Source organism: Salvia hispanica, chromosome 2 (assembly GCF_023119035.1).
Source record: "Salvia hispanica cultivar TCC Black 2014 chromosome 2, UniMelb_Shisp_WGS_1.0, whole genome shotgun sequence".
Lineage (NCBI taxonomy): Eukaryota > Viridiplantae > Streptophyta > Magnoliopsida > Lamiales > Lamiaceae > Salvia > Salvia hispanica.
In genome coordinates, this window is record NC_062966.1 from 10,745,804 (window position 1) to 10,770,453 (window position 24,650).

Consider the following 24,650-nt stretch of genomic DNA (forward strand, 5'->3'; position numbering starts at 1 on the left):
ATTACTCATATATCAAAATGTTTATCTTTGTATGACTTTTTAGGGAAATTCTGGTTACATGGCATTTATAGCTTAGTAACAATTATAACATTCTTCCGTTTTAAATCAAGATACAAGTAATTAATATCTTCATCTTTTAATTAAAAAGAAGAGAGAGATCGAAAAAGTTCAACTTGAATTGTGGAGATGACTATACAACTTTAAGATAAATAATTTGGCCCATAAGCCTAAGATGGAGGCCCAATAGTATTGAGTTTCCAAACATTGCAAAAACAAATAGTATTATAAAACATATTTTAACAAAACAAATAAAATCCTAATAATAACAATAAATTATGAAAAGCTAAATAGTAGTAATATGAAAATTATCAGCTAACTTCCAATATAAGTAAAAGTCTAGATCTGTATCATTATTCTTTTGCAAATCTTATCGCCTTCATTGCGATTGTTTTCAATCTTATCTTCACCCAAGCTAATACTAGTACCACATTGTACTCCTATAAATTATATGTATCAGTTGGAACACATAATAAATTTGAAAAACAAACATGCATCAAAGCACACAATAGGAAAGTAATGATTTACCTGAGTTGTAAACTTGGAAGCCTGAATTGGGCGACAATGGAATTGGGTAGGAGAACAAGTCTTTTTAAGCCCCTATCAAACGAGCCCATATAGATGTATATATGGCAATTTCATTGTCACATATAGAGTTTCTGTAAAAAGTAAAAAGTAAAACCATAGTAGAGTTGAAGCTGTTTGTTTCAAGCATTGAATAATTTGCAGCAAAAAAAGCACAATAATTTCAGAAATTAAGTAATTATGATCAGCACTTTTCTCCTCGCCTATGTAATTTTCTTAGATAAAGTCTACCAATTATGACTATCAAAGGTGTTTGATTGTTTAATCAGAATACAGATAAATGTTGTAGAAATTATGATCCAAAGATCTTGTATTGGATTCAGATTAGCAATAATGAAACTGTGTTTCAACATCGGGCTTATATACTTTAGCTGATCATTGTGCAATAACAAGTGAAGAGTCCAAACTTGATAGAAATGGAATAAGGGCTTCCAGACATATACAACCATCAAAATATAGATTTGGTTACACTAATTTTAAAATGAATCTTAGACTAGTGCAATAGCAAATATGTAGAGTATTTGATATAACCTCACCAGAATCCAAGGAACATTAAGTCTACCTATATATTCAAATTCAATTGACACATATTATTTGTATGCTTTAATTTAGTCCGTAGGTGTTTGGATTCAAACCTATTTTTTCATGAGTTTAATTTTGGGTGTATACAATAGGAGTAGTAGTAGACATTTTATAAGAAACCTCTAATTTCCTTGTTAATTATTGAAAACCAATTTTAGTAGTGGTCTATGAATTAAAGAAAATTTAGACCTTTAATGCCAGATTCACCATGCGACTATACTGAGTTAGGCGAAGTCATTGACATCTAATTACACATAGTTAATGTAATATGAAGTTCAACTAATAAGCTGGGATTAATGTGCAGCATCAAAATATTTCTCTATACGATTATGTACTCAAAGTATTAATTGATCAGTCGGTGACTTGGTGTGAAAATATCACGAAATAATGTGAAACACTAGAATCTTAGGTTCCATATACTAATTTAATAGTTTTATTAATTGTTATACGTTACGGAGGGGGAGTACAATTATAAGGTTGTACTACCAAAACCGGCACCGACAAAGAATCAGTTATTTCGGTTAGAATCGAACGGTTAACCGATAACCAATGGAACCATGTGGAACCAAAATTCTTTAAAAATTTTCACTAACCAATGAACTCATTTTACTAACCAATGGTAAGTTTATGCTTACATTTCTATACTACTACTACAAATAAACTAATAAAGTTTTTATACGAACAAATAGAAAAGTGGCATTATACTTTTATGAGTAGAATTAAAGAAAAACAACAATTATTTATTAACCTTTTAGCAGCAATATTTGTGACAGTGCACTAAATTAAAAGGCTATCACAACAAACTAAAATACAAAACTTATTTATTCTGTGTTCATCGTTATTGGGTGTATGTAAACTTTACTCATAGTTCGTAAAAGTCTTGGTTAATTTTTTTTTATATATAGTTATTTAATAGTTGTAATATATATTAATCTCAGCTAAATTTGTATAGTTGACTAAGAACTCTATTAAGATTTATTTAATCTCGGTTTTATATCTACTGTACTAATATTTATAGAATCTAGGATTTCATGGAAATATTATTTTAAGAAAATAGAAAAGGAAATTTAAAAATGAAAAAGAAATTAACAAGCAAGGCTGAAACTATTTGCCAACATCTCATAAAATAAAATAAAAATTAATTTATAAACTATATAAAACAATTGTATTAATCTATTTGTATTATTTGTATTATTTAAATTGAAATTTAAATTATGCCTCACTTTCAAGTTCACCTTCATTAAAAACATAATTTAAGAAAATTGCACAAACCCACAAAATCACTTATGTATCTTAAGATTATCCCAATTCCCACATCGACTTTTACAACATAACAAGAATGCAAAACATTGTTATAAAAGATATATGTGGCTCGAGGCCCATATAAATATGAGTCTGAATATATGTGGCTCGTGGCCTTGGGCTTAATTAGTCGGTTTTCGGTTCGGTAACCAATAACCGATGTCAAAGCGGGTCTCCTAACCCGACCTGAACCGTGACCGACATTTTTGGTTCTCGGTTAACTGAAAACCGACATTTTCGGTTCGGTTCTCGGTTGAACCATGATTAGAAATTCCGAAAGAAATAGAGAAAAAAAGACCGGAATAATATTCATTTCCCATAACGAATTGTGATTCCTTCCAAAATTTTATTGTTATATCCAGGTTATTTCTTTAAATATTGTACAAATATTCCAACAAACATTAATGTATTAAAACACTTCTTGGTTGTATTTTATTCCTTCAACATTTTTATTGTTCCACATGTATGAGTTAACCGAGTGGTTAATATCTGTGACTAAGTCTCGAATTTAAGTCTACGTATCATGACGTATGATCATATGTGAACCTTTAAATTTATGGTAATTTACTAATAAAAAAGAGAAACTGCAAGAACACATAAATGAGAAAACCGAGTGGTTAATATCCGAGGCTAAGTCTCGAATTTAAGTCTACGTATCATGACGTATGACGTGAACCTTTAAATTTATGATAATTTACTAATAAAAAAAGAGAAACGGCAAGAACACATAAATAGTTAATATCTTTCAATGCACAAAACACATATTTTATCCAAAGAATCACTCACTATTTCCCTTTTTCTCTAAAGTAACTCGAAGCAATATTAAAAGGAGAAGAAATACTATATCAAAGTGGATCACTGGTTTCATTTTGTGTTTACTTATTTTATTTATGTTATGTATATATAATAGCATTGTTAATTAACATTTAACACAAAGAAACTCCATATACATATATGCATAGGAATGTATATAGCTATTCAAATAACTACTAGTATAATCTCGTATGTGATTCGAAAGAGGCAAATTTAAGGCACGCACATGAAGATTAAAGAAAATAATACAATATGCGTGTTATTACACTATAAAATATGAGTTGGCTATGGCATTTAAATTTACAAGTTTTGAGAGTAGTTTATCATACTGTGTACAGATGGGGTGTGTTGTATTGCTAGCCTTTTAAGTTGCTAACTCTGCTAACTCATTAACACAGTGAAAAATGTCAACACAATATATTGAAATGACAACAAAATTATGTGTTAACATTTTAATGTCATCGTGTTGATATTTTTAATAAACTGTGTTCATAAGTTAACAGAGTTAACAACTTGAGAAAGTTAGCAATTGATCACACCTCGTGTACAAATATAAACTATTTATTCTGATTTAACTAAGCCAAACGTATTCTTCATTTGAAATCTTATGCCAAAGCATATCTCTTTCTAAAGAAATTTAATCTTAAACTATCGAATTTGACCAATTTACACTCGAAAGTGTTCAATTTGATAAATAGATAAGATTCACGTGTCTTATATATGAATGTTGTTTGGTTGGATAGATAAGACTAAATGTTTAATCCTGGGACAATGTCACGTTTGATAGGTCTCGAACTATGAGTCATAATCATCCATGTGAAAAATTAATCTTAAGTAAGACAATTTAACATTGAGCGAATCACTAAAGAAAACTCATAGTTTACCAGCGAAAATTACTAGCATATATAGTATGTTGCTATTAGTAGCGAATTGGCGGCGGAATGTCCACTAGTAGTTTTACAAGCGGAATTAGTAGCAAATTTATGATGGATTTTGATGCATCGATCACACGTCATAATTAGTAGCGTATATAGCAACAGATTGATGGTCACTGGTAAGTAGCAATGAACAAATGTCATTGGTAATAAATTACCAACAATATTCACTACAAAAACACTCGCCAATTAGTGACGGATATTTTCGCCACTAATTAGTAAATTTCTTCACGTAACAGACTAGTGACAGGTCAAGTTTCGGTTGATAATAAACTTGTCAGTAAAAAGATTTAGTGACGGATTTTCCGTCACTAAAGTTATTATGACGGAAAACATAGGCGACTACTTCGCATTAGTGACGGGTAATCTGTCACTAATTAGTGACTGGAACATTTTTGTCATTAATTCTGTCACTAGTTGTTGAGCTATTAAATGCCGTCACTAATTCCGTCAGTATTTTGCATTTTTTTTGTAGTGATTGTAGCAGATTGATATTCATTAGTAAGTAGCAACAAACAAATGTCATTTGTAATAAATTATCAATGAATTTACAGTGGACAAATATTCACTGATAATTAGCAATTATATTTTGCTATATTTCTGATAATTAGCGGACAAATATTCACTTATATTTCTGATAAAAAATTTCGTATTTAAAAGTGGAACATGAACATGATTATTGTGAAATCAACATCAGTTTGAAAATTATTAAATTAGTTGGGGGCGGTAGAGTTGCATGCATAACTTTTTGTAGTTTGAATATTAATGGGTCAAATCCGTAGCGGATTCAGGATCTTGAAATAGAGGGACGAAATAAAATTTGTAGAAAGCTAATGAAGGGATGTCGAAAACTATTAGAGTGGGCGACGATGAAAAATTCACATTGGAGTCCATGGTAGTGGGTCGCCGGAAAGGGGAGGTTGCCCCCTAGCTCGTACCCCGGATCCGCCATTGGTCAAAGTTAAATTAATTATAGAATTGAAAAATGGTTGATAGATTAGATTACATATGAATATTCAGGCAATAAAAAATTACATTTACTTTAATATTTTTGTTAATTGTGGTGTACGATTTATGAGTTAAGAGAAAATATCAGATTTTGCATTAACCATGCGATACCAGTCACCTTTTGAGAAATTAATCTTCATCCATTTTCCAATTTATTTATAAGGGAAAAAAATGTGGATGGATGCGTGTGGAGTATGATAGTAGAGGTCAAATCTGAGATATTGCGTGAAACAATTAATACTCCACTCCATAATGAAATAAAAATAAAGAAAAAGTAGTGAATGTCTCATCCTTCCAATTAAAGCGGCCTTTTTTCTTTGTTCTTTTCCATGGCCAGCTTGCTTCCCAATCTGCGCAATCAATTAATTTTGTCTATTTATAAAAAGAAGAAAAGAAAATTAAAAGAAGAAGAAGAGATATTATCATTGGTATACAAAATCAATGACCATTTACTTGTTTGCTTTTCCTTCCAGTCGAGATGATGATGAATCTTTAAAGAATGCCCACTCCAACAATAGTAATTTTTAACCCTACTACCCTTTCTCTCTCCTCTCTCACCCCCTATAAATATATGCCTCATTTTGCTATTACAGCAACAACAATAACATTGTGACATTTGTTATTCAGCAATGGTAATCGGGCGCGTAGCTCCCGTTGGAGAAGCAGGGCACGTGCAAAAATTTGCAAGGCAACCTGTGTTAATTAATTGCACGTGGTCTCCTTCTCCAACAAGGGTTCCGCACCCCCAGCTTAGCTAGGTTCACTCACTACCTCACTTTGCTAGTAAACATTCACCTCAATTCAAATCTCTCTCTTTTATATATATACTTGTATATCTCTCTCTCTTTCTGTGGTTGTTTTGTAGCAGACAATTTATGCAATGAAGTACACATGGGGGTCCATATAACTCCGGATACAAGTGGAGACAGCATGAAATGAAACTGTAACATTTGCTGCAAACATATACTATCTGTCAGTAGCTCATATATCATGTATATATACACATTAAGGGGTGTGTGTGGTGATCTAGCTAGGCGCTTGGATTTTCTCCTTAGATTTTCAGCAGTTCAGAAAATTTTAATGTAAAATCTCTTGGGGTCTGATGTTTGTTTTGCTACATTTTTCTTCATGGGATTTTATTAATTATCCTCTAGTTTTCAAAATTTAAAACTCGAGTTAAAAATTCTTCGTATTCTATGTCGATTATAAAATGGTCCCATTTTATCAACAATTAATGTCACCGGTTGCTTCAAAATAAATATAAAAATCAATGTCGTCATTGAATATACACAGCAGTACTCCATTAATTCACACACATTGTCACATTGTGCATATTTTATAAAAGTTATATACGTTCAATTATTTTAATTTTATATATATATATATATATACATGTAATAAATCACCTATGACGTACATCTGCGTTAGAACGACAACTCATTGCCTGAAAGAAATTTCTCAAAAACATTTAATTTTGATCTATTTGTTTCACTTCATATATAGTAGGAGTACTCAAAATTTTTAAGTACTGGGTTATCCTATTACAAATTTTGTTATTCTTGTGTTTCTTATAATTAATACTCCACAGTGAGAGACACTCACGACTTGCTCATATACTTGGTCACTAAATTATTAGACCATGAGCCAATTGTCAAAGAAACATGTATAGTGAGAGCATCCATAGTATATGAATGAAGGGGAGCCGCGACGGAGTGGCAGCATGACGGGCGCCAATGGAGGCGCGGCAGGTCGCGATGTCGCACAAGGAAGCGTTGTTTTTTATTTTATTTTTTTTAGTTTCGCTGGTTTTTTGGAGAAGAATGTAGAAGAAGGGTTTTCCATAATTAATTTCTTAAATTCTAAAACACTAAAAATTGATTTCTTTAACTAAAGGTTTCTTTAGTCCATTTTTTTTTTAACAAAAATACTACAGCCTATCCAGCCTGAATATATGCAATTCCCAAACGATCGCTCAATAATAAGTTTCCAACCCCAATTGGTGGCTCATCATGCAAATACAAACATGTATCCCGACCAGAAGACCAGCTTGCCAAATAATTTGCAACCGAATTAGCCTCACGATATACGTACTTCACTACCACATACCAGTTTCTGTCACACATTCTCCAAATATTTTGAATGAGACTGAAGTAGCTTCCATCCCCTCTGTTCGAGTTAATCATAAAGACCACGGCTTGATTGTCACTCTTGACTTCAAGATTTTGTATTCCATTATCTCAGGCAAGCGGCAAACCATCATATATGGCCCACAATTCAGCCACAATTACTGAACGATGTCCTAAATTTCTGGAGTATCCTTTAAACTAGACCCCGACATCATTTCTAATAACACCACCGGCTGATACTCCCTTCACTAATTCTTTAACTAATGATTTTTTTAATTAATGGTTCTTTCATCAATGAAAATTGGTGGATTTAATTAATAAATAGAGTATATATTTTCTGCATAACAATATTTTTAAATTTTATTTTTTAAGTATTTATTAATGTTTTAATAAAATAATTCGTATTCCCTCCGTCCCACAATAATTGTCACTTTTATTGTGGGCACGGGTTTTAAGAAAAGTTGGTTGGAAAAGTTAGTGGAGTGTGAGACCCACTTTTTATATTAGTTTTATAATAAAATATGAATGGAATGAGTTAGTGATATGTGAGACTTATTTATCATTTATGGTAAAAATAAAGTGTGACAATTATTGTGGAACGAACTGAAATGGAAAAAAGTGACAATTATTATGGGACAATTATTCGCTCAATATTTGAGGCAATATCTGTAACCCCCCACGCGCTATATATTTCATTTGCCACTGCTTAAAGTGGGACGAATGTAGTATTAGTCTATTAGAGTGAACTTTTAAGTTTGATCTCTAAAAAGATGATGTTTGCACCTATAAGATTAGAGTGAACTACAAAAATAGTCTCTAGACTATGCGTTTATTTTGCCAATGAACTATGAACTTTCAAAATATTCTCAGACAACCCTGGACTAAGTGTTTATCTCGAAAACGGTTATTTTTTACTGTTTCGTGACGAAAATACCCTTTTTTCACTGTTTCGTGACAAAAATTATATTAGTCTTACATTAGATGCATATTTATTTCGGAATAAATCGTGTTATATGATATATTTATGATTAAAAATATTAAATATTGATTAAAACTAAGCCGTCGTCGTACCTTATTGATTAAATATTAGACACTATCAAATATTGATTAAAACTATTAATTTGTTATTTAATAGTATTTTTAATAATAAAATTTTTTTTATTGATATTTAAAAATCAAAATTTAAAATTTAATTTTATAAAATTAAATCTAATATTGAAATAAAGAAAGAAAGTGAAGGATGACAAAAGGGAAGAAGAATGATAATTTTGAAATAATATCAGATTTAGTACATTACTGAAATAATATCAGATTTAAAATGTAAAAAGACCAAATTGCCCAACCCCCCTCCCCCAAACCCCCCAAAAGGGTCTTTTCGTCACGAAACAGTGAAAAAAACCATTTTTGAGATAAACGCTTAGCCCAGAGTTGTCTGGGGATATTTTAAAAGTCTAGGGTTCATTGATGAGATAAACACATAGTTCATGGACTATTTTTGTAGTTCATTCTTAAAATTATATGAGGTATGTTTGTAACTCAGAAAGAATCACACTATATATCTGAAAATGCAAAATATCATTTGAGGTCATTTCTTCCACTTTTACCCCTCAACCCTAAATGGTTATAAATATCTTTTCTTCCATCTTTTACTGCATGACTTTTTCTGTTTACGAAGCCTCTCTCTTCTTTTATTTATATATATGTATTTATTAAATCTCTACTTACTTGTAATATATGTATATATAGGGTTAATTTAATAAATTGTTATTAAATTACTGTGTTTGAACTAAATAAGTTACGACTAATGTTTGATTTGTTTTAAAACTTACATTACACTTTATAGTTTATACTCTATCTAGTTTAATTCATTTTTTCTTAATTATTTTATTTGATATGGCAATTAATTTTTCAGGGGATGAAAAGAAAGAATTTCTATTTTCAAGGGGACAATAAGTATTTAGTTTGATTAAACAAATTTAATTGACAATTATAATATTTCAAAATTTTAAAAATCAAAAGCTCTATTTGTTATGTTATTCATTTTGGTTGAAACTATAGAGAAACATAACAAATTGAGATTTAATTTTTATAAATTTTGTTAAAGTGAAACTGTTAATAATAATTTATAAATTTTGTAAAAAAAAATTAAAAATATAAACTGTGGGTAAAAATTGAGAATAAGCATGAAATAATAACTGAGGGTATTTATGAATAAAAAATACTCCCTCCGTCCACCATTTAAAGAACCATTTTGTCATTTTGGTTTGTTCACGATTTATAGAACCATTTACATTATTCCACTTTTAGTACGGGACCTCACATCCCACAGAACTTTTTACATTTACAATTCAATATAAAACCAATACTTTAAATGAGTCTCACGTTCCACTAACTTCCTTTATCTACTTTTCTTCACAAAGTGAAACAATTTGTTAAAACTTGTACCAAGTCAAAAGGGTTCTTTAAATGGTGTACGGAGGGAGTATAACTTGAAATTAAAAGAAAAAATGATGTAACGTGAATGCTATGATTGGGTACGACGGGGAGTGTGTGAGCGTGGTCATACAAGTGCATGGGCGCGGTGCGGGATCATCTCTTGTATGACTATGTGCAGCAAGAATATTAAGTAGTGACACGTTTATTCCAAATTACTAGGATTGGAGTACGAATATGAATCCATGAAGTGGCGTGCAGTAAGGAGGATGAGGATTGTCATTGTGGGTAATAAGAATAATGCGAAGTAGGGATGATAAGAATGTCAAAGTGTGCAGATGTAAATTAGAATCCGAGAAAAGAAAAGAGAATTCACTTGAGTTGGAATTGGAAATCCATCCACACAAGCAAACTTAATATCTTTTCTGCCTTAGAAAGTGGGGGGTTTTGCAGCTTTTCATTTCAACAAGAAATCATGTCGGGAATTCACTTCAGTTCACCCCAATATGGAGTACTTAAATGAGAGAGAGATGGCGTAATGATGATCGCAAGTGGAGTGTAAATGGAGGGACACACATATACACATGATTTACTATCCAACCCAACAACAAGCTAGTACTAGTAGTACTTCTTATGTGTGTGTGTGTGTCCTGAGACAAGGGCTAGGACACGCAATGCCCTATTCATTTTGTAAATGTGACCTCTATAAATATTCTCTTCCCCCTATTGACTATTGTCCCCTCTAATTTTGGCACACTCATCATCTTTTTTTCAAACACGTCACTCTCAATTCCTCTCCCTCATCTTATCTCAATATGTTAAATTCCAAACTCACTTTTCTGGTATACTAATTGATTACAAGGTTGAGTGTTTTTCTCATTTCATCCACTTGACTCACTTAGTTTTGGACCAACTTGCTTCAAGCTGTATTAATTAAGGATATTTTACGGACAAATTGATCGACTTAAAAGAAAATGTGCACCATTCCAAATGTTTTTAAGTTTGAATTTTATAAGTTTGCTTGGTAAGCAGAAAATTCATTTCCAACAAACAAATGGATAAATCATTAATCACTAATTCAAGCCAACAACTTTCTCTAGCTTTGCAATGCGTACGTCTATTTTGTTTGGCTAGATGTGATCAACCTTCCATTTCCTAAACCATTGTTCATCCTTGCCAACTCCGCTAACAAACAAAACACTTCCAACCTTCGATCCACTACTGTCTTTCTAACTAGCAACTCCGCTAATTCATCTCATCCCATTTTCTGAGAGACTATACTTTCTTATACTTATTCTCTCAAGGTACTAATCTAATATCAATACTACTATAGAAGTGTCCATTTTTACATATTGTGATCTTATAAGGTAAGTAATTACCAACCCTTTTCTTATATATCTAAATTTCTTATGATAAATATTAACAGCATGGCTGCATGGGACTCTTGGACCACCAAAAAAACAATTGAGTAGAGAGCCACATTGACAGAGTCAAGTTCAAGTAGATAAGTAATTTAACAAGTTCAGGCAAAAAGCTTATTATAGTATTACATAATTTTGATGTTGTACGTATTTCACAAAGATGCATTTTATTCTTCTCGACTGGAACTCTTACAGTAGACAACTTAACTTAAATCAAGGATATAATTATAGTATTAGGATTCAAATCAATCTTAGTTCTAAATACTCCGTGACAAATTTATTTATATTATTTTTATCTATTTAAATTGACTTTTAATAGTAATGCTTCATATAAGTACTTTGTCGTGATTATACGTGAAATACTCCACAGTACATTGGCCAAAAAAAGGTTTTAACAATACAAAAATAGTTTATACTTATTCACTAATGAAAAGTGGGGCTAAGGATATGAAGATTGAGGTGGCCTATGATCATGCGGGTTGATAAGGCCTAACCCGAATCATGCCTGTTAAGAAAACTCTCACACTGAATAAGGCAAACGCAGACCTGATCCGTATATGACATGAACTCGTTTTCAACATGGTATAATAAAGATTTACACGATACGATAATAACCTAATAATGATTTATAGTAGATTATTAAAACCTAAAATTACATGCATGATTAAACATGTTTTTAAAGATATTATATGATTAAAACTTGATATTAATACATGAATAAATTATTTTTTAAAACCTGATATTATACGATTAAAATTTCATATTGATATAGTAATATGTTAGAATTCAACGGATTTTAATTATCCGACGGGTGTGTGTTGTGTTACAAAATCGTTAATGTTGGTATATCTGAAACAAAAGCATAGTCGCGTGGTTCTTACTACTTTCATGGAAATATTCTTTTATTTTGAAAAGAAATAAAAATATGAGAAGAGTTAACATATTTGCATGTCATTAATTTGTTTCAAACACACACACACACACACACACACAATAACCTCTCTTCTCTCTCATTAACAAAAAAATCCCTCTAGATCGGAAGACGAAGAAGAAGCAGACAGAGGAGAGGAGATTAGCGCTGCTGTAATTCGTCATGGCAAAAACAGATTGCAGTCTCCAACAACCTAAATCCGTAAGCCTGCCCGCCATCAATCATCCGATTTGATTTCATGTATTAATTAATGAATGAATGGCAAATTGGTTTGTGTGAAATTGAAGGCGAGGGGCGATGAGAACAGGTCGAGGCTCAAGTACTTGGATTTCGTGGTTGTCGCCACCATTCATTTGATGATGCTCATCGCCACCATCTACGGTTTCGCCAAGGAGAGATCCGGCCGCCTCAGGCCCACTATTTGCGTCCTTGAGGACTCTGTCAGGACACTTATTGCCCCGCTTTACGCCAAAACACACCATCTCCCCATTCAACTCCTCACCTTTGCGGATCGCAAGGTACAACGCCATTTAATATCATCATCTGATCTACAATGAAATTCAAACTAAAATATTCACGTAATCTCTTCTCCGATTATCTGTTTTTGTTTATTTCGATCATTTCCGATTTTGTTTGTTTGATCTTATTACCGATTTGCTGAGGCCTTGATAAAGAATATAATTCTCAGTTAGGTTGATTTAATTAACTAGTCCAATGCAAAAATTTGTATAAATTTGTTAAGTGATCTCACAAAGCTGGTGTGGCTTGATGATCTTGTTATCTGGATTTAGGCATTTTCCTTAATTCATCTTTTTTTAGAATTTCAAGGAAATAATGCCTTGAGTATGAGTATGTAATTATGGCATGATATGGATGGTGATGAAGAGGTTCTGTTTAGAAAAATAAATGCCGCAGTGGCATTGCCGGAGGTTGAAGCTGTTGGATTGAGTTCATTCAGAGCTATTTTCTTTATTTTTTCTATACATTGACCCAATTAGTTTAAAAGAGAAACCAAATACTCTCTTTTCCATATAATTTAAAATCACAATTGAAGATCTTTATTTTCCTAAGAGTGATCAAGAGATCCTTCTTTTTGTTTTGGCATTCGGATAGTTGTGAGGCTACAGAACTTGTTTAACACAAATGAAGTTCGTTTTGATCTCAGAGGAAAGTTTTTGATCGGTTCCTCTAATTTCTCATTCATTATTACTGTACAACTGATTTAAGATTGTGTGGTTCACTTTTGAGCTCCTCCTTAAAACACCAACTTTTATGTTATCCTGTGACACAATGTATGATGAACTCGTAATTTGAACATTGCTCCACTTGTTTAAATGCTTGAATATAGATGATCTCTTATGCTATTGATGGACCATTTCTCCATCCTTTTTTCATGAAGGGATTCACCTTCGACTCCACACAGAATCAATTGGTATTTATTCTTGGAAAATGACAGCCTCTAGTGGAGAGATCAATTTATTTTCATCCTGCAGAATAAAAGGATAAACCAAACTGTACGGGATTATGCAGGTTGATGAATCTGTGCACAGAATGAAGAAGTACGTGCCCTCATCTCTGAGACGTGCATCTTTCAAAGCCTTCAACCAAGCTCGGAGAGCACCTGTTGCTGCTCGATGTGTGATGGCTGATGTCCAGAAAACCGGGATGGTGGAGACGGCTTCTGGACTTGCAAAATCTGTGTATGTCAAGTATGAGCCAGTAGCCAAAGATTTCTACACCAAGTATGAACCGGTGACTGAGGAGTATGCACTGTATGTATGGCATTTGCTGAACCAGTACGCTCTCTTCCAACGAGCCGCTCTAGCTGCTGGTCCAGTGGCAGGTTATTGCTCGGAGATGTACAATCAGAAGGTTGAAGTTGCTGCTAAGAATGGGTACAAGGTGGCAGCACATCTTCCTATCATACCTGTTGAGAAGATTGCTGAGGCTCTGAGGACTGAGAATATGAAGCCTGTAGTGATTGATGGAGGCCGCGGAGGGGAAGAAATCAAGGCCAAGTAATCATTGTTTAGCAGGTGGGAACCACAGAGTTATCTTCTTTAACTAGCAGTAGGTACCTTTTTTAAGCAGTTTTTAAAAACTAGTAGTAGTAGTATTTGGTAACTGAGTTGGGACATATGGATCATGTACTGAGAGAGGGGATCAGATTTACCATGGCTTCAACTTGGTAAATGTGAGTTGTTTTATTGTTTGCTACTTATTTTTGGTGGAGCTTATATGATTGATTCTCATTCCCTTCCCCTTTGTAATTGATTCATGGTGAGACATGTATTAGAATAACAGGTGTAGTTTTAAATTGCATGATGTGTTTCTCTCTCACAACTTTTAACCCAACACTGCGCATATTCCTTGTATCTTAGGGAGGTACACAAATCTAGCTCATCACTAGAAACAAGAGCAAAAGGAATAGATCTTCGATTCAATCTTGAATAATGAATTATAACCATCATAATTCATAATCATAACCATAATTTAAATAGAAAAGGAAACAAGTACTAGGAGTATTTGACAACTTATACAGTTGTTGCCCGACCCGACCCGACCCGAATCGGAGGTGAAATCGGGTATGGATGGTTTGATAACACAGCTTCGTGTCTTTGAACCAAAACTCGAAGGCAAAGTTACAATGGCTAACTGTCTGCGGATGCCCATGGCTTCGCCTCTCTGCTGCTCCTCCAAACGGCGTGGTATCGGTGTAATCAACTGCGCTAAAATTCCTATGGCTCCACTCAACCCTAAAGACCCCTTCCTATCGAGGCTCGCCTCCCTTGCCGCCACCTCTCCAGATACGCTCCTCAACAGACCCAAAAACTCCGATACGCCACCATTTTTGGACGTTTTCGACTCCCCAACCCTCATGGCTACCCCTGCCCAGGTATTTACTGTTTCTACTTTTGTGCTTGCAATTGTTCTCTCACTTCGAGTTTCAACCGTTTACTCCTCGACTGCTTGATTTTTTCATTTTGATAGAATGAGAATTATTGTTTGCAATTCGGTTTTATGTATCTGGAGAGGAAATTAGAAACTATGAAATCTTGATGCAACTGTCAACAGATAAAGATTCAACACTTATACATGTGAGCCTCTGTTGAAGATCCTTGAAATCGAATTGAACTGGTCCTTCACGTTTACCATATGCCTATGCCATATAATCTCAGTATCCTTGAGTAAAATGAACAGCTTGGGCTCTTCTACTTTGATCATTTCCTACTAAAATGAAGAGATTAGGCTCTTCTGCTTTGAAAATTAACTTCTTCTTCTTTTTGTGGAGAAATCACAATTTTACAGTAGTGAACTTTTCACTTATGAATATTATTGTTGTTGCTTGAAACAGGTAGAGAGATCCGTTTCGTACAACGAGCACAGACCAAGAAGACCTCCACCAGACTTACCTTCACTATTGCTGCACGGAAGAATAGTGTACATTGGCATGCCGGTTACTAGTTTGACTCTACTCTTCCCTCTTTTAGCATATTACATTCCTGATATTAAAGTGAAAGATGAAGAACTTTGAATCAGATTTAGGTCATTATGGAACTAATAGAAAGTATTCAGAAAAAAAAGTAGTACATGTATGTACTCCATATCATATGCACCAACCTACCAAATAACTTGTTCCTCTTCCACATCCTACTCAACTGATTTTTGTTAATTGGCATGCTCTTGACATGAGACCACCTATAAGTGTGTTTCAGTGCTGTGCTAGAACATCCAAGTGGTTCTTAGATGGAAGTTGTGTTATTCTTATTATTTTGTTCAGATTCCGGATAACAATTTAGCTTAATTCATGCAAATAATATGGACCTTTCTGGTTTCAGTTGGTTCCAGCTGTTACTGAGCTTATTGTAGCTGAGTTGATGTACCTTCAGTGGATGGATCCCAAAGAGCCAGTTTATCTCTACATAAATTCCACTGGAACAACTCGTGATGATGGTGAAACGGTGAGACTTTAAGTGATTAACTTCGTAGTTGCCTTCAAATTTTATTCAAAAGATGCGATCTCGTATTCTCTTAGGCTCTCTCGTCCCTGTACAGTCCCTTCATTACATAAATTTTCTGTAGCAGTTGTTTCCAGCTGTTGCTCCCCTCCCATGGGCAGGAGTTTCTATCCTGATTAAACGCAATTGAACCATAGAGTGTTAGCAGTTGTCTTTCGTGTTTTAAGATTGATAGTCTCCTTTAAACCATCAGTACCATTTTATTTGAATGAAAAAAGAGAGTGGTGAACATCATGTCAATATTTGCTTGGTCTTGAAATATATTCGGTTAATAGGATTGGGGATCCTTGGAATGACTTGGAAACACCGCCTAAATGTAGCAAGATAGGAAATGATAGCAAGCATGAATTATAGCGAAAAATGACATGATATGGAATGACCAGACAGATTCAACACCAACACAACTAGGAAACATGAATATTCATATTCGGTTGCAGTTATACTTGTCTTTATGACTTTATGTTTATGATGAAATAAATTGGATAAACAACGCATGATAGATGCAATAACACACATAGTGCAATAACACAAACTGCCACCCTCGGTGGATAGTATTATATCTATATTCTGTTCAGGTGAAGTTATATTGGTTTTTGCTGATCTCAAACTTAAGTGTTGAATGAAAGATTTTCAGTATATTGTGCTTAATGAGAAAACAAAGCTTAAGCTCCAATTTGATCCCATAATTAGTTTTTATAATTTTACTGTACTTTGTTTACTTCTCATTATAGTTATTAGTTTTGCATTGTCTGTCTCAATTTTCTTATTGCTTTACGAAATTGCAGCTTATTGGTTTTCCTTCTAATTTTAGGGGGTCCATTTGTAATTTTATATCTTCTCCTCTAAACCACTTATGTGTTGTAACTTTTTTTCAGCTGTTGCATATTCATTGTTAAACCATTTCTTTGTCATTGAATTTCCTCATTGAATTTATTTTGCGTGCATTCTTAGTAATAATTGAAATATTCTATTATGCAAGGTTGGAATGGAGACTGAAGGTTTCGCAATTTATGATGCTATGATGCAATTGAAGAATGAGGTATGGTTCCTGTGTGTACAAGTACTTCATATAAATTAATCATGCTGGCTCGCATTGCTTGTTTAGATGCTTTAAATGCCTAAAGTTGGGTAGTTTGTTGAGAATGTCCTATGTGTGCAGTGTGCTTTCAAGATGATTTACTTTGATGTGGTGGCTTTTTTGGTTTTACTTGACTGAATTTGGTAGCGTACAGTTATCTATAGCTATTAGTTGGAAAATGTAGCTACATGCAAATTTATGAACAATACATCCTGATTTCATGCCGTATATGAACTTGCATATTGCCTCACTGCCTTGTGGTCAGGATCTTCTAAAGAAAAAACTACCTTCTCCAGAACTGATGTTATCCTGTTTTCTGCAAATATAATATATCACATCACATGGGTCATTTTTGTAATTATTATGGCAGTTAGTGCTCAAACTTTTTGACAAAGATAGGTATCACTTTCTTAGCCTAGTTTTAAGTTGCATTTTGTAATAGCATGCCTCGACTTGTTTTAAATGATACCTAGTGTCTGGTTACCTTTATACTTAATCTCATATGCAGATACATACTGTTGCTGTTGGAGCTGCTATAGGTCATGCATGCCTCTTACTCTCTGCTGGAAGCAAAGGCAAAAGGTTCATGATGCCACATGCCAAAGGTAGTTTTCAGTTTCTTGCATTAAATTTTGTGTTATTTGCCCGTAAATTGTTATACTTTCACCACTTTTTGGTTTTGCGTACCAACTTTAAATCTTCCCGTAAACCATTTAACAATTAGTTTTATTTGATTTTGTAATCATAGATGATTCTAGTCAATGTTTGTATTGACAATTTGACATGGATAGCTGTGAAACTGACATGGAAAGGATATGAAGCAGTGGGGCTTCTGGGGCTTCCTATTTATCGCTGATTATGCCACATCAAATTTCCAACTATCCATGTCAATAAATGAATATTGACCAGCATCCTCCATGGTAATAAAATCAGATGGAATCAATAGTTGACTAATTTACTGGCAGATTTTAAAGTTGGTATTATAAACTGGAAAATGGATAATTCATGAATTTACAGTACTGACAAATGACCCTTTAATTTATTTATTTTTTGTGCAACTCGCAAGTAGTTTCTCTATCACTTTTCTGAGTTCAGTCATAACTTTCTTGTTCAGCTATGATTCAACAGCCCCGTGTGCCATCCTCTGGTTTAATGCCAGCCAGTGATGTTTTGATTCGTGCAAAAGAGGCAAGTTTGAGCTCGTTGCTGCCTCTTACTACATCTGACTGGAAGTTTTTAATCCATGCGTAGTGGTAATAATAAGTGCATAATAAGCAATATAATATTGGAAACCAAATATAGTGGGTATTTTTAATCCATGCATGTGGCATCATAGGGGCACAGATGTATGTATTTGGGGTAAAATAACGCAGTTCCTTCCATATTGGGACTTGTGATCTTTACTGACAATGTTTTAGGCTTTTTTGACAAAAGTCTATTAATCTGTTTCTGCAACTTATTGGGCTGCTTTTGTAGGTGATAATAAACAGGGATGTCCTTGTTAAACTTCTAGCTAAGCACACTGGAAACGTGAGTTGATATGTCAAATTTCTTTTTTTGGGAGAAAATATACGTTGAACTATTTTCAAGCTTGTTTATTTATGAAATAAAATTCATCAGTTTCCATTTCATTTGGTCAGTCAGAAGAGACAGTGGCCAATGTGATGAAAAGGCCATTTTATATGGACTCTACTAGAGCTAAAGAATTTGGTGTCATTGATAAGGTGAGTTGTTTCCGACTGTACCCTACTTTTTACACCGATGACCTTGGCTCTAGACTCTTGATGTAACGTTTGGATTCAGATACTTTGGCGCGGACAGGAAAAGATTATGGCAGATGCTGCCCCTCCGGAAGAGTGGGATAAGAATGCCGGGATCAAAGTTCTTGATGCAATGTAGTTGCTTTCAAATACTACTTAGGAGGTAAACTTCCCCTCTCTGTAGTATATTAGTCTCCCTTGATTTTCATCACGTATAAGCATTAGTACTTCACAATCGTGTGTAATAACCATGTTTGCTTTTAGAAGTCTTCTAATTGAGAGCTGTTCCAATTAATTAGTCATATAAGGTGAAAATAGTTATATTGGCTTTTGTGTAGATATTTATGACGTGTCTGATTGAATCGACGCAGGATTTTTCTGTCTGCAACAAAACAGATCATGCTCATTACTCGTCCAAGCTTTGATTTCAAGCATATACAGCTGGTTTCATAGCTTAAGCCAATACGGTCACCACACGATTGTAATCAACTACGGTGAGCTCGTGAAGGTGAGCATAATCGGGTGATGGGGTGCAGCTAAAGTTCTCGATGACAAAGCCTCCAAGAAGAGCACTGTGATGAAATATATTGAGGTTAATATTTAATGGAATTTTATCATGCCATGTTTGATTTAGCTCTTCACTCTTCAATAGCACTTCATCACCTAAAGGTTTGTTGACATTATAGTTAGTCGTATGCTTAAATTTGATGCAAGCCTTGTACAATACCCATTCCTGAACAAAATTTTCTTCTACTATTGCCTGTTTCTTTTATGTGCGATTGGAGGATTTGAACATTTGTCATGATTGCAAAACTACCACTAGAAACATAAATGCAACCATAACTATGAAAAAGATTAAAAGTGGCATTGTAACACAAATAATACAGAGGTGTGCGTAGCGGTATTTGTGTTAACATGAAGGGCAAATATTGTTTCTGTTTAAGATTGAAATATTGTGTTGACGAGTTTTTCTTTTCGAACAAAGGGGCTAATTTGAAATTTGGCAAATCTTTAAGATTGAAATTCCTTTATGAATAGTTGAAATGCATATTTACCTTTGTAATTTTCATTCCTGATATCTTGGTAGTAATTACTGACTAGAGGTGATATAATCGTTATTACATTAAACCATATCTTTATAGAAGTCAATTATAAAACTAAGGTTTTACAATTATAATTTGAAGAAATGTGAAAGAAAATGAGTATATAATCATAGGCTAAAGAGGGAAATGTTATGCGACACAGAGGGTTGCAAAATAAACATAAAATGGAATATTGTTCCGTGGACTGAAAAGAAAAATAAAATGGAGTTGGTGGTGGGTAGATGGCTGATGGCCACTAGATGCTATGAGAATACTTATTTATGCACACATATAAAAAAGAAATAATTATCCCGAATCCCATATTCGTTAAGGGCCTACCATCCTCATCCAGCTGTGGTGTGAGTTGTTATCTATCTGGCTCTTCCCATCAAATCAAGCACTCTCCAATTTTGTAACACAAACACAATAAATGCAATATGCGAGAGGTCCCTCTTTGTTATTTTTGGGTGATCCTCATATGTGTTCGTAGTAGTAAATGAAATTAACACTGAGAATTTGAGTTATTGATCGACATTATCATTTTTTCGATTATGCAAAGATCCCAAGAATAAATTTTCATTGAATACATCATCACAATAATACAAAATTCTATTCCATTTAAGATGTGAAAATCTATGCAGATTGTGAAAAAACAAATCAAATAATCTCAAGAAAGATAAGCACAACATAACAATTAACAACACACCAAATGTATATTCAATTATTAATTCCGTGTATAACAAACACCCCCACCCCAAAAAAAGATGAAATCAAAACAAAATGAAGAATTGAAAAGTAAAATTAATAGTAGTATTTCCCAAGGAAGAAAATAAGAAAGAATATTAGATGCGGAATTCAGCTCCTGCAACGTGTGATGGCGCTGCAGCCGCGCCGGTAGGGGTTGGCCTGAGCACCGGGGCGGCAGTTGTAGTAGGACGCGCCGCGCCGCGAGCACGGCACATTGTTCCTTTGCAGAGCGCCGTAGCTGATGTAGCGGCGCGTGGCTAGGATGCGCCTGTTCGACTCCGAATCCAGCTCGAATTCCTCCTCCTCGTTGGCCAGACACTCCGCCACGGTGCCCCTGCACCCCGATCTAACCGCTGGCATCACCCACGCCGTCTCTGCCGTGGCCATTGCGTGTGGGAGTATGAGACACGCGATTAAGCATATTGCCAACAGCAATTTCCAAGTGCCTGCCATTACAAACGAAACCTCTTCTTCTTAATTACTCACAATCTGCGATATATATTGTATTCTTCTCGATCTAGAGTTTCACTCTCTAGATTGGCGAAGATGGAAGGACGAGAGAAAGGGAGAGAGAAAAAAGAAAGGTTAAACAGCTAATGCAAGACTGGTTGATTGAAATTTGAAGATATATGGGGACGACGCGTAATTGAAGGGCTAATAATTGCGCTGACAAACTTTAACATTCAAAATAATTTTACAAATAATACTCCTATTTCTAAAAATATATTTACAATTTATTTTTAGACAATATTAATATACTCTCTGTCATAGTAGTTGAAGCATTTCTTTCGGATACATATATTAAGAAAAAGATATGTAATGTTACAATAAAAAGATCATCAAGTTTAACAGAGAAGAAAATAGAGATAATAAAGTAAGATAGAGGGAGAAAATAAGAGTTAGAAGAAGTGTTACTCTCAACGTCATTAGAGTGTACACAGTGGGGGCACTGTGGCGGTGGAGGAGTCGCTGGATACGCGGCGTGGATGAGGCGGAGCGGCGGTCTTTGCGACGGAGCCGCGGTAGCATATTTCCGATTTTCTTTTCTTAATTTATTTCTATAAATACAACCTATTCTCAATTCATTTTTTTTTTCATTCTGTTCCAATCTCCAATCTCAATTTTTTTAATTTTATTCTATAAGTTTAAAATATACCAACAATTGATAAAATAATGTGATTTGTGGTTGTGGCGTGGATGTCATTGTGGCTGGATAAGTTTTTGTGGCTGTGGTGACTAGGCAGAAAGTTTTTGTGGCTTTGCTGACTAGGCGGACAAGTTTTATGTGGCTGTGATGTGGATATTCCGCTTTATTGGGGACACTCTTATGAGTCTCTTTTGAGTTCAGTACGAATTTTATGAAATACTCCCATGTCTCACTTTAGGAGTCACATTTGAGTTCGATGCGGATTTTAAAAAGAGTGAACTACAAAATTGACCCCTACGTATGACAAGTCGAACGCTAGAGGTACCCATGTTTTAAAAAATGCGTTGTTAGTCTCTACGTATGGGTATAATATCATTTCAGACTCTTTTTCACTATTTTGAGTCTTTTATACCATTTTCCCTCACTTTTAACATAAATGTAATTCCAAGGGTGTTTTAGTCTTTCTCATTTTTGTTAATATGTATCATGTTTATTTTATATTAAAATATTATTTTCATTTAATCCATAAATATTGTAAATATAATTAAATTAATAAATTAAAATACTTATCAATAGTTATCATAAGAATAATTTATGTTTTTATTTTAGTTAGATATGTTTTTATAAATAGTAATTTTTTTAAAGAAAACCGTAAATTATGTAATAGTAATTTTTTTATATATCATATCATCTATTACATGATTTACGGTTTATTTAAAAAAATTACTTTTTACAAAAACATATCTAACTGAAATAAAAACATAAATCATTCTTACGATAACTATTGATAAGTATTTTTATTCATCAATCTAATTTAATTACTATTACATAATTTACGGTTTTCTTTAAAAAAAATTACTCCACTATTTATAAAAACATATCTAACTAAAATAAAAATATAAATTATTCTTACGATAACTATTGATAAGTATTTTTATTTATCAATCTAATTAAATTTACAATATTTATGGATTAAATGAAAATAATATTTTAATATAAAATAAACATAGGCATAGTAATAAAAATGAAAAAGACTAAAACATCCTTGGAATTACATTTAGGTTAAAAATGAGGAAAAAGGGTATAAAAGACTCAAAATAGTGAAAAAGGGTCTGAGATAATATTATATCCATACGTAGAGGCTAACAACGCATTTTTTTAAACATGGGTACCTCTAGCGTTTGACTTGTCATACGTAGGGGTCAATTTTGTAGTTCACTCTTTAAAAAAATGTAAAGGAAAGTGGGTGAAAAAGATATAGTGGAATGTGAGTCCTAATTTATATATTAGCTTTATAATAAAATGTGAGCGAAAAAAGGTTAGTGGAATGTGGGGCCTATTATCATTTCTGAAATATTCCAACCTGAACTCTTAAAGTGGGACCCTAAAAAATGATCAACAGGGGCTCCTAAATTGGGGTACTACAAATGGAAGTAAGTGGAAAAAGATAGTGTAACATGGGACCCATTTTTATATACTCCCCCCGTTCTGCTTAAGATGAGACGTTTTCCTTTTTAGTTTGCCCCAACTGACAAATTTCCTTTTTTGAAAACTTTCTCTCTCCAAACAATACACTCAACCACTTTTTATCACTTCTATTAAAATATTCATCTTTCTTTCTCTCTGTTTTTATACTTACACCCACCTTTTCTCTCTCCAATTAAGCACTTTAATCAATAACTCCTAAAATTATGTGCCGGCCAAGAAATGTGTCATATTAGTCGGGACGGAGCGAGTACTTTTATATTAATAAAGTAGTGTGAGGAGTATTAGTTTTATTGCAACAAAAAATGGCGATTCCGTCTTCTTGGCGGCCCTCACACTTCGGTCTGACATCATGTGAGGGGGTTCAATCAGGGTACACAGTAGCCCGTTAAGAGGTAGGCTTTAACTCACTAACCGCCAAAAACTCATCTCCAAAGGCCACACACTTGTGCCTGAGAGATAGAAGCAACTACTCAGCAGTAGTAAGATTTGAACTCAGGTTTTGAAATGACTCTAATACTATAGAATGCTCAAAACAGAGAAATGACTCTAAAAAGAAGAGTATTCTATCATAGTCTCATTTAAATTGTCACATTAAAAACTACTGCATTTTATACACTAAGACCCCGTCATGAATCATAGTGATTTCTGATCCAAATTTTGACGAGTTGCAAGCTAGTTCTAGTTTAATCACGGAGGCCACTGCTACATTACACCAACATTTTATTTTAATTTTATTTCAAGCCAGATTCTACCTATTATTTTCACAGATCATATGGACACTAGTATTATGTAATTATAATTGAAATATACTACTACTAGTAATATTGACAACATAAATAAATTATTGTTTAGGTCATGCTTCCGACTACTACTGTAGTTTTGCCCCTCTTTTCTTTTGATTTGGGGACCTTTTTGCTTCTTTAATTAGGATTCTAATAGAGGGCAGCCACTACTTGCGGAAAATGGGCTAGAAAATGCAACTCAGAATTAAAAAAACTCACATAGAAAAAGTTGAATATTGCCAAAAAGTCCACCCGTACAAGGTCTTCTAATTTGATCAAATCCGATCTGTTAAGGAAACTGCAAATCCGAACACGAATCCGACCTGCTACCCTCAAACCTGAACACGACCCGAA

At 33.7% G+C, this 24,650-nt stretch overlaps 3 protein-coding genes across 3 annotated transcripts; 2 read left to right on the forward strand and 1 right to left on the reverse strand.

The window, feature by feature from the left end:
* The first annotated feature begins 12,252 nt into the window (after nucleotides 1-12,252).
* On the forward strand, nucleotides 12,253-14,477 carry LOC125203283 (stress-related protein-like). Its single transcript, XM_048101592.1, has 3 exons — nucleotides 12,253-12,394; nucleotides 12,481-12,711; nucleotides 13,724-14,477. Exons 1-3 carry the CDS (start codon nucleotides 12,356-12,358, stop codon nucleotides 14,213-14,215), a joined length of 762 nt encoding a protein of 253 aa, XP_047957549.1. The 5' UTR covers nucleotides 12,253-12,355; the 3' UTR covers nucleotides 14,216-14,477.
* Nucleotides 14,478-14,801: 324 nt separating this feature from the next.
* On the forward strand, nucleotides 14,802-19,822 carry LOC125203332 (ATP-dependent Clp protease proteolytic subunit-related protein 3, chloroplastic-like). The gene is made up of 10 exons (XM_048101655.1): nucleotides 14,802-15,089; nucleotides 15,549-15,650; nucleotides 16,033-16,155; nucleotides 17,192-17,251; nucleotides 17,799-17,895; nucleotides 18,405-18,478; nucleotides 18,767-18,820; nucleotides 18,931-19,014; nucleotides 19,094-19,213; nucleotides 19,422-19,822. Exons 1-9 carry the CDS (start codon nucleotides 14,841-14,843, stop codon nucleotides 19,187-19,189), a joined length of 939 nt encoding a protein of 312 aa, XP_047957612.1. The 5' UTR covers nucleotides 14,802-14,840; the 3' UTR covers nucleotides 19,190-19,213; nucleotides 19,422-19,822.
* An 868-nt stretch (nucleotides 19,823-20,690) lies between these two features.
* On the reverse strand, nucleotides 20,691-21,488 carry LOC125204397 (rapid alkalinization factor-like). Its single transcript, XM_048103053.1, has one exon. The coding sequence runs from the start codon at nucleotides 21,330-21,332 to the stop codon at nucleotides 20,988-20,990; it is 345 nt and encodes a 114-aa protein (XP_047959010.1). The 5' UTR covers nucleotides 21,333-21,488; the 3' UTR covers nucleotides 20,691-20,987.
* Nucleotides 21,489-24,650: the final 3,162 nt, after the last annotated feature.